Here is an 11,630-nt window from a genome sequence, read left to right as displayed (position 1 = left end):
ACTTTATAACTAAAATGGGGAGTGGGGGGGGGTGGGTGGTCATTTGATATTTTGTCCACCCTCACTTTGAAGTGGGAGGGGGCGTGTTCCCCTGTCCCCCACCCGATTTACGCCCTCGGGTTATCGCATGCGCGTAATTTGGGGGGCTTTAGCGCCAGCCCCCGGGGTAAAATTAGGGGGCGGCAAAAAAAGAAGGGGCGGCGGAAGATAAAAGGGGCGGCAAAAAGAGTAACAAAAGAAAAAAAGGCGGTATTTAAGGGGCGGCAAGAATAATTATGAAGAAAAAAGGGCGAAAAATTATCGAAAATTAATGAAAGTTTACATTTTTGACTGTCAACATGGTCAACAGGGCGACAGCTCTAAGCTGTGCGGCTGATAGGGGGTGTAACACTTGTGAAATGTAACTTGGTGAAAATTTTTTTAGCTCCTACCATGAACACAAGGAAAGCCCAAATGCAATAGTGGTTAATGGTTCAAAACGTAGACGGGTCTTCAACAATGATCAAGGCTCAGTGGCGTGACCGTTTTAATGACTAACGGTCATGATGCAGTCATGTCTACAGTAGAATTCGTGATCGTGATGTATCATGGGAAAAGGTCGACATCAAAGTCCGCGCAATACGAATATTACCATGCTATTACATAGGAACACGTGACAATATTTTTTAGTTTGTCAATATAACGGTATTACACGCAAATCGATAGAGAAAAAATTAATTGTGCACATTTCAAATCACATTATTAAGTATTATTGAGTATCGATTCGCGTGTAACACCTTTATTTTGACAAACTAAAAAAATATTGTCACGTGTTCCTATGTAATAGCATGGTAATATTCGTATTGCGCGGACTTAGATGTCGACCTTTTCCCATGATACATCACGATTACATCGCAAACTGCTGGCGGCGCCCTTATTGCGAATAGCGAGAATTATATTCCCATATTCACCGGGATAGGGTACTTCCATAAGTAGCTATGGGGAGTGCACCGTTACTGGGTCCTTCAAATGTTTGATATAAATATTACAAAGATATAAATTTCATGGTTTAGTCCATAGCGTCAACCGTCATTTATAAATTCAACTCTTATAAATTCAAATTTGTATTATTTATTAACCATTTGGAAAACAATGTTCACGAGTGAATACACGCCAGTGAATAACTAATTTTAATTAAAATTACTTCGCCGAGTTGGGCGGTGTAATGTATGAAGATATGTGCGCCACACACGGAGCCTTGTGGTACTCCATATAGCTTAATATTAGGAAATTTTCGATTTCCACGACGGATGGTTCTGCGACGGTAAAACATCAAACGTTGTCGTCGTCGCCACGATGCGTCGTGACGGCTGTCAGACTCTTCGCGTGTTGTAGAATTTGGACGACGATGCATTACAAAGTCGACGACGACAAAGTTTGGTGTTTTACCGTCGCGTCGTAGAACCATCCATCGTGCAAATCGAAAACTCCCTATTGATGTCACGACGACAGATAACCAAAAACAGCTGAATACCACCATTACATTATTTGATATATTTCATAAACTCCGAGACACGATAATTTTTCGTTTCAATGTTCAGCTTGCCGCACACTTCGCTCAGTTTCTGTCGGCACTCGTCGACATTGCAACCCTTGACACCGATGTGCGCAAACGGCTTTCCATATTGCTCGGTCTTCGCATCGTTTCTGAGTTTAGCTTCATCCTCCATCATTATGAAGTTCACGTCACCGCTAGCTTGCAGATCGTCAAGAACCTTACGCAGGTTGCTGTTGGTCATGATACAAAAGTGTTCTGACGGAATCAGAAAAACGCCCAAAAGAAACTCAGTCGGGGGCAGTTTTGGTACGTAGGGCTTGATGCCGCATGAGATCATCATAGCGCACTTCACGAGATCTACGCCATACAGACGTTTGATCCAGATGGGGATGTAAGCGCCGGCCATCCGGGCGTTGATTTCAATCAGTTTGGGTCCAGTGGGAGTCATCTTCATCTCAACATTGTACACACCGTTGGAGAGATCTAGAAGAAAATACAAATTGATTTGTAGTTTAGTCGAGAATATCAATGTAAGTTTGTACGTGCTGGTGAATTTATACTGATTTTCAGAACAACAAAATTCAACTAACCTTGAATATTTCGACGTGTGACACACATTTTTATCAGAAGTAGTCCTATGATGTTGAAATGAACTTGCCCTTACACAACGCCCCCATTCGACCAATAGTCGCCATTGGTCAACAAAGGGGTAATTCCAGTTAATATTATTGGACTACTTACGATGTAGAAATGTATCACACATCAAAATTCAAGGTTAGGTGAAATTAGTTGTGCTGTAAGTCAGTTAAAACTTTTGGAAACGAGCTTTAGTATTATTTGAAAAAAAAGTGGGGTTCAACATTGATCGGGGTAGCTTTGCTCCAAAGCCGACCTATTTTCCATTCAATTGAAAGAAAAAATGAAAAACCATGCCATATGCCCCCTGAAACTATAGTAAAACCGGCCGTGAGCCTCGGTGAGTGGACTTGAGCGGTTGGTGGGTGGGGTAGACCAATATATGTGGGTAGACAGTAATACTGCATAGTAAAGACCGTCCGTAGCTTTGCTCCAAAGCCGACCTATTTTCCATCCAATTGAAAGAAAAAATGAAAAACCATGCCATATGCCCTCTGAAACTATAGTAAAACCGGTCGTGAGCCTCGGTGAGTGGACATGAGCGGTTGGTGGGTGGGTAGACCAATATCTGTGGGTAGACAGTAATACTGCATCTATGGTCCTACTTGTTGGTGACAGGGAAGTGCTGCAGCTGGTTGGTGACTTATGTAGCTTGCCTAGTGATAAGCAAGCTATGTACTAGGAGTGGTATTGATTTTTTTACAGAAAATTGGGATTGGCCTTACATTTTCTTTACTAGTCACTTGCTTGGGTTTATTTTACTCAAGGATCACTGGATCTTCTAGGGTACTGCGAGGGCTCTGATCAAGAGCTGTGATCGGGGAGTGGGTATCATGGTTATGGCTTTTTTACAATGCCCTATCAAAGGTATCCCAAGACTTTCGGCTAGGATTGTATTTCGCTTGAACAGCGCCACGGGGGAACCTGTCTTTAGGGCGACCAGACTCGGTCTGATCTAAATAGGCATTGCTGGCATGATTCATGATTCATAATATTTTACTACTACAGACCATTCTCAACCAGTCAAAATCCACGTGTTTTGTATGCTGTGAATTCTCGCATATTCATGAGGGCCGATTTTTCCATTGTGCCGTGTCTAAAAATCACGACAGCGTTGCGTGCCTTCACGCATACGTGATAGAGCTTCGTGTGTCTTCGCCTTTACGCGAAAGACCGTAAAAATACTCGGTACGTGTGTAGCAGTTTCGCCTGTCGAATTTCATGGAACAATCGGCCCTCATTATCGGGTGATGCTGAGACTGTGACTGGTTGCGAATGGTCTGTATTAAAGTTTGTTCGGCTTATATAAGGCGGGAATTATTCGGCTTTTGTTACTGCGCGCGTCAATAAAGTCCCAACTCACGCTGGCGTAAATTCACATAAGCGGGCGCCAGACACGCATTACACAACGCACAACTAGCGTAAGCACTGCGCCAACAGCGTGCACGCCATTCTATATCAATACACAATGTTATGAGTCTTATTTTTTCCGCCTTATATAAACCGAACAAACTTTAGTCTGTGGCCATAATAGAATAGTATCAGACTGCGCATCGCGTGCGCTTTCGATATTGATCGCAAATGACCAATGACACGCTTTTTGATTTAAGCAAGGTGTGGCTCAATATTAGCCTGGGGACGTGTTAAATGTTGAATAATAATTGTTTCAATGGAATATACTGAACTTATACCTATCTCGTTACAGCACTGGTAAGCAGCTGTCACCAGCTGGGCCTGTTTATCCGAGGGCAAGTTTGAGGGCATCAAGGCTACCGTGTCTGTAAAATGTATAATTTAGTACGTAGTAAGTACATTGACAAATGACAACTATAAAATTACAAATCATGTAAAAATTATGTTCACATGGTGACGGGGTTTTTGTCCAGAGAGTGCGTTTGCTGCACCACTTGCACTTTGGAGTTCATGACCCCGGTTCATGACCCTCAATGATTAGGTAAAACACAATGCCTCATTTTTCGTTTGTTTTGTTTTGTTTTTGTTCTCTTAATATGACTTCTCCGGAAATACTCTAGTTGGTTGGACCGGTAGCTACAGTGTTCTGAGTGGTATACTGATAGCACTTAAGCATTATACCTTAAGGTTAGCAACTATTTTAAACTGTTACGATTTGGTAGTTTACAGCATCACGCGAATGTGTTACGAGTCGTACTTGACTCAAGGGCAAAATCACCTTTTACCCGAACTCACACGAATGCACAACACAAATACACTGTTTGATTAAGCTAACAAAATCTAAGTCTGTAATTGAAAACAAAGTATGCTTGGTACACATAACAACAATTACAATAAAATCACACAATCAGTTTTATTCTATCGGTACTTAACCAGCGGTCTTCTTGTTGGTGATTCTAGAGTTCTTGCAATGGTAATGTTCTGGACGACTGATGTAATATATCCTTATTCACTTGTCCTGCGAAAATCAGCGAAGTCCAGTGTACACTTGCGTTTATAAATATCCTTGCGTATGAAATCCTAACACGAAAATGATGCTGCTTTCTCCAATCACTTTTCTTCTTGCGCTGTTTTCTCCACAAATATATTTCCTTGCGCTGCTTTCTCCAAATATTAAATCTCCTTGCGCTGCTTTCTCCAAAAATGGTGTTTCTTTCACCAATCACTCTTTCTCCAGGGAACAGGTTTTTTAACACAGCTCCGCTGTATTTGACAGATGTGTGGTTTTCATAAACCCAGCAAACTCCAGCAATTCGACAGAAGAACTTTAATCCTTTGATGAGGAAGAGCACATTTTGTGTGCTCGCAATCTCCTTCGTTGCTGTATTAAAATAGCTCAATTATTGGCTATGTAAACTGGTTAAAATGTACTTCTTTTTTGAAGCACGAAGACCATCACACACATGTGGAGTTTACAAACTCCCACGATATTCTGTAAATTCCAAACTCAAGCCTCCAGCTTTTTATACCAGTGCAAAAACCCATCATCTATTAATAAACCATCATTTCATTCACATCTTCACAGATGATGCAAGCTTGGGATTTCCCAAGATTAATCATACACATTAACCTTTCTCATTACATCACTTCCTGGGGGTTTCCTGATGATGCAATAATGCACAGAATATTGAGTAATAATTTATGGAAAATCCCCTATGACATTAATAACCATAACACACAAACTAATGCATGATTGCTTCCAAGGTGTTTTCCCTTGTCTCACACTTCTCATGACATACATTCAGCTTGTAAACAAAGTTAAATAATTAAATTAAATTACTGAGGGCACATCACAAATGGTAGTGAGCTTTGGCTAAAATTGCATTGACCATTTCATAGCGAGTGTGTAAAAAAATTCAAATATCTTAGATATACTTTTTGTAGGTCTTGTGGTTCTTGAGTTACGTTGTAAGGAGGGCTGAAACAACAACACTTTTGTAAAACGTACCTCACTCATTAACAACAAATCAAGTAAGTTTTCAAAGTATATGATTTGTAGAATGAATTTTTGTAAAACATCAAAGTGTTTTTATTTTCAATATATTTATTGATTTAGATAATGAAAATCGATTTTTTTGGCTACTTTGAGTGTGGACATGATCATCATAGATCAATATTATAAGCCCAGAGACCCAAATGTTTAATCAATAAGCAGCTTCGGGACACTTATAACATAGCCGTATTTGTTTGCAAAAAGGCCTCTAGTTATTCATTCTATCCTATAGCAGTACTCGCCGTACGCCAGAGTGTCTAGAATGCTGCTAAAATAAAAGAATGTATGTATGGCGAAGAGCGGTGTGATTCTATCCCTTCAGCCGTCATATCCTGGTGAAGCTATTCAATCTCTGTTCGAATTTCTATCCAGAGGCCTATCAAAAATACTATTCACTTGTTAAATGCTTGGTGTGGATGAACACGGAGTGTCAGTTAAGTTTACAACTGTGATCTTGATCGATCGAGAACAAAAGCTATACCTGTACAGTATTGCCAACGCCGCGATTAAGCCACCTACTTGCGTTAATTCACTTTACTAATATAGCATCAGATCGTTTACCACAGCTTCACTCCGGGCTTCACCAAAATATATTTAACACTAGATCCCGGTTTTGGATATTTATTGAATTGTTTTTCAACGAAGTGTTCCTCCGTTGGTAAAACACAACATTTTTTTGTAAAACTCGGGGACATTTGGCGCGGACTGGGAGGTCGATTGTTGATTCACTACGCCTTTATGCTTATAGGGTATCGGCAACACTGACTGATATTGAAATGGGTTCAAATAAGGTTTTATTGAGAGCCCGGATTGCGAGGTCAAACAGACGTGGTCAGGCCCGTACGCAGGATTTTTTTGGGGGCTGATTTTGAAAAAGTGGACGTTTTTCCAGGGGGTGCGATTTTGTGAAAAGTGGACTTTCTTCACAAAATTTGGACCTTTTTTGACCAAAAAAAGCGTAAAAACCTGATATTGGGGGGGCGCACCCCTGCGTTCGGGCCTGGACGTGGTTTATAGCACATCCCCGTATGGTCGTATGAGTAACCCCCTCCTGAAGCTTAAGTCATACTCATTTTTATCATTAATTAAATTGTTCATTTTATACGAATCCAGGTATTTAATGTTAACGTAAGTTATCACTTATTTATGGCACGTACCATTATAAGCTGGATAGTTAGTCAGGCCGTTGTCGGTGACAAAGGCTGCGACCAGTTTCCTTTCGAAGATGATGACGTCAATATCATGCTCCGAGCCGTCGAGGTATTCCATTAGTAGCATGGTGCTGCCATCATGATAACCGAGTCCGATATTACGGTACTCTGCTTCCATTGTGGCGAGACTATTCTTGAGAGCGGTGTACGCGTTACGTACGTCGTCCTCGTTTTTGCACATGTTCACACCGACGGCCTCGCAAGCGTACTCAAGTTTGAGGATCGCTGGGAAGCTGACACTGTGGATAAAGAACAAAAATTATATGATAATGTCTTCATTTGCTAACAAACAAATTAGTTAACTAAAGTATGTAAGTGACAAAATATAGACAAAAATATAGTCAGGCGCGAATGACTATAATGGTGATATCTTATCAAGAAAAGTGCAAGTGAAGTACTGGTGGCCTGCGACCAATGCCAACTGATGTTAAATTTGGTGGTAGCGGGAAATTGGCTTATCTGACCGGAATTTAACCTTTGGTCAAATGAATGGATTAGCGGGTCAGAGGTTATTGGAATTTGGGACGGGGTAAAAATCTTGGTCCGGGAGGACAATTGTTTACGCAAAGGTATCAAGGGAGCCATCCATACAAAAGACAAGTGATGGATATGAACACAGACATCGTGCGCCACCAGAGTCCATCCACATAATGATTCACTAATCCATTCGTGTGACCATCGTGGCAAGATGTTGAAGTTCTTTGCTGGCATACTCCAAGGAGACACCCTATCTCCCCAGCAAACACAAACACGTTTTAAAAACGTTTTAAATAAGTTATATTTTGGCTTTTGGTTCAGGTAAAAACGTTTTAATAACATTAAAATGTCGGGTTATATAAAGGTCATGATAACGTTTTAAAACGTTTTGTATGAAAACACACTACAACAATATTTTTAAATGTTTTCAAAAAATGTTATTGTAAACTATTTTTGCAAACATTTTTGCCAAATATTGTGTCAATACTTAAATAACATTATGTTAAAATATTTGAACCCAGCAAACACAGAAATGTTCTTAAAATGTTTTTTCAAAACCTTTTAATAACATTTAAATGTCGGGTTATATAAAGGTCATGAAAACGTTTTTAAAACGTTATTGAAAATATTTTAGGCAAACATTTTCGCAAAATATTTTTCAACCCCAAAATAACATTTTGTTTAGAATGTTTTGTATCAAGTTTTCAAGAATGTTTTTGGAATGTTATTAAAACGTTTTTATATTCTTTATATAACCCGACATTTAAACGTTTTCTGTAAAACATTTTTGTTTGCTGAGCAGTAGATTATCAAAAACTGTGTTTTAAGGTTATGAAAACGTTTTATACTCTTAATATACTCTTTATATAACCCGACATTTAAACGTTTTCTGACAACCTTTTATAACCTTTTGCGAATGATGTCGAAAACGTTTTGTGTTTGCTGGGTCCATAACTTGTTTGTGGTGATTCTTGATTTTGCTGTGAGAATGGCAATTGATGGGAAGGAGGAAGGGCCTGGAAAAGCAGAAGAGTTAGGCCAGTGATGGTGCCAGACTTTAACTTTGCCAACGACATTGCACTTTTATCCGAGGAAATATGGCATTCTCAGGAAATGTTCCAAAGAGTTGAAACAGCAGTAGCAAAAGTAGGGTTGAAGACGAATGCCAGCAAAAAATTCAAGTCATAAAACAATGAGGAAAACATGAGGACCAAAGATGGCAAAGAACGGGAAAGTGCAGAACTTGTACCTAGGTGCCTGGATGGAGAGTACAGAAAAGGACGTCAAGATACGAAAGGCAGCTAGCAGAGCTAATAAAATCTGGAAGTCAACTCTACCTAGGAGATTTAAGCTCCGATTTTTTGTTGCGACAGTCGAGTTGGTCCTTCTCTATAAATGCGAAGCATGGACTGTCACACCAAAAATTGCAGAAGATTTGGATGGTTGCTACACCCGCATGCTGAAAACGGTTCTTAATGTGCACTGGAAGCAATACATGATGTACTATTCCCAAAATCAGTGATAAGATAAGGGAGAGAAGAACAAGATATAAAGGACATTGCTTTAGGAGTGAAGAGTCAGCATCCAAACAGCTGAAGTCAGCTGGATACCGAAGCATGTTAGAAATCATCCTCAAGAAAGACACAGGATTGGAGGTAGAAGTTTTAAAGATTGCGATGCAGAATAGAAACCTATGGAGAGCCATTGTAATTCGGGAAAACAACCCGCCTTAGTTGTAGTAGTATATCTACCCTAGTCCGAAGAAAGTCCGAAGGCGCTCGGCTAGTGGACTTTCGCCGCTTGGGTGGGTAGACAGTGGTCTTTGCTTCTAGGCTCGCTTCGCGAGCAGATACCAGCAGTGGTCATGGAAAAATTATTACTTCAAGTCTCGCTTTGCGAGCCATATTTGGTGGTCATGCTTCTTACTTCTGTCATAGTCCTATGCTTTTCTATATAGAAGCGAGTCGTGGTCATGGTGGCTTTTGTAGAATGGTCTGCTTTGTACTTTGTAGTTCCGCTTCGCGAGCCATGCTTGCGCGTATCATATCTCTGCTCCGATTTATTTTACTCGGGTTTACTGGTCCCTCTTGAGGGCAGTTAGGAGTTAAAGATTCAAAGAAGGAAAAAAAAGTAATTAATATTACTCACGTCTTGCAAGCTTGGTCAATATCGGCCTCCGAAGCGATGTGACAGGACGCAGCGGAGTATAGATTGGCAATGGGCCAGTGCGGGATGTCCGCGTTACGTGTCCGTATGGCGGCCTGCGTGTAGCTCTTCTTCTTTCCGATACAGGCTGCCGCATAGCTTGCACCTGGAATCAGACAGATAAACATTGTATAATTAACATATGCCTAACAACAGCGCCCTACGCGCGGCGTGTATAGGCCCTATAGCGCAATTGTAAAAATAGAAATTGCGCTTTACAAAACAACAAAGAATACAGCAGCAATTTACTGGCCTTCAAGGTTGTAAGTCCTGTATTTGTGTCAAAATTAATTTTAATAAAATTATTGAACAAGCTGTTTAATTCATACGATCAAATTATAAGCCGATCTTGCGTATGTTTGTACGTACAAGGCGTACACGGTATTCATAAAACTGCTCGTAAATGCATGACACACGAGACGTTCATAACACAACAAGCGGGTCGGCCTCAATCACGAGCAACGGGCCAAAAGTTGCAAGTACGGTATAACCATCTTAACTGTATTCAAATTATGCATGGGGTATTTTTTTTCACTAAAAAGAACAAAAGAGAGGATGGACTGTAAAAAATCAAAACTTTGTTTTGCTAAGAATAAGCCCGGGGGGGGGGGGCACTCCAACTTTGGAGGTGACGCGTATGTAGGGCTGTTAAGACCCCCCTTTTCAGCATCGCTGTCACCCAAAGACCCAATATTTTTTTACGAACACATGCTCTGTCATCCGAAGACCCCTTATTTTTCCATTTGATCTGTCACCCAAAGACCATTACAAGTTCAATTTGAACAGCAACTTTCATTTATCACTGATTTTGTTACTTATTTTGAAAAAACAGAAATTTGAAGCCATTTAGAACTAGAAATTCGATTTTCGAGATTTCTGAGGCATTGTTTCGGTTCTCACCCAAAGATTTCATTTAAAAAAAGGTCATGTTCTCACCCAATGACCCCATATTTTTTACATTTTGCTCTCACCGAATGCCAAAAATCATGCTCTCACCCAATGACCCCATATTTTTTACATTTTGCTCTCACCGAATGCCCCTTAGTGCGAAAGTGCCAGCCCTACACCTATATCCATTTCAAATTGAAGTGCCCCCGGGAATAAACCCAGACTGATCATTAACAAAGGGAAGGAAAAAACCCGCTTTTATACTAAGAGGGAGAAAAGACGAACCAAGGAAAAGGAGATAAAAACATCTGACAGAACCTTGTAGGCTATAAAAAAACTGTGGAAGAGTGATAATAACCACATAATAAAGTAATACAGGGTGTCCCAGATAAAAATACCGGGCAAATGAAATTGGACGTAAGTCGAGAAATTGACATCAAAATCCACAAATCTAATTCTGCATCTTATGCGCTAATTTTACTGGAATCGGTTGACTGATTGCGAAGAAATGAGCGATTACATAACGCATGCGTCAATTCACTTCATTCCAAGTTTGAAAGAAAGATCATTCAACACAATGAATGCGCCGTAGTGGTTAACTGTCAATTGGCTTCATATTTTGTACCATGAAATCCTTTTCGCTCTTTTTAAATAATATGTTTCTTGCAAAACATTTAATTAGGTTTTGTTCATATTTGAAAACCTGCACGATATTGAAAATGAAAGCTTGCATGTAAGTTGATCCTCGGTACTTGTAAATATCTTTCTTCGTAAATGTTGACATAAATGTTGCATAAACAATTCCATCTGGCTTAACAAAATTCTCACACACATTAATGTTTTTGAAAAAAGCGCTTGATCAAACTTGGAATGAACTGCATTGATGCTCGCATTATGTAATTGTTAATTTATTCGCAACCATTCAACCGACTCAAACAAAATTTTCGTATATGATGCAGAATAAAATAGGCTATGCGCTACAGTTTAATTTTTTGATTATGATGTCTAGTTCTCGACTTACATTCAATTTTATTTACTCGGTAATTTTTTCTGGGACACCCTGTATAGGCTACATAAAAATATTAAGGTAGCTGTGTACTCTCAGGCATGCATGTAGTAAAAGTGCCATAACGTAAATATTCACGCAAGACATATAAAAGTAGACATTTTTATAAAGGCAAGACATCAATAATATAAATACAGATTTGGT

General features: G+C 39.8%; 1 protein-coding gene across 1 annotated transcript in view; it reads right to left on the bottom strand.

Annotated features, from left to right (window-relative positions):
- Window positions 1-384: 384 nt before the first annotated feature.
- LOC140161829 (carnosine synthase 1-like) overlaps window positions 385-11,630 on the bottom strand; it is a 46,732-nt gene continuing 35,486 nt past the window's right edge. Inside the window, exons 12-15 of the mRNA XM_072185125.1 lie at window positions 9,476-9,638; window positions 6,797-7,089; window positions 3,865-3,951; window positions 385-2,020 (exon numbers count right to left, since the gene is read on the bottom strand). Coding sequence (XP_072041226.1) covers window positions 1,524-2,020; window positions 3,865-3,951; window positions 6,797-7,089; window positions 9,476-9,638 — 1,040 coding nt within the window. The 3' untranslated portion in view covers window positions 385-1,523. The remainder of the gene's footprint in view (window positions 2,021-3,864; window positions 3,952-6,796; window positions 7,090-9,475; window positions 9,639-11,630) is intronic.

This window comes from Amphiura filiformis, chromosome 10 (assembly GCF_039555335.1).
Source record: "Amphiura filiformis chromosome 10, Afil_fr2py, whole genome shotgun sequence".
Lineage (NCBI taxonomy): Eukaryota > Metazoa > Echinodermata > Ophiuroidea > Amphilepidida > Amphiuridae > Amphiura > Amphiura filiformis.
Note: the sequence above shows the minus strand (reverse complement) of the source record. Positions and strands in the feature narration are given on the sequence as shown.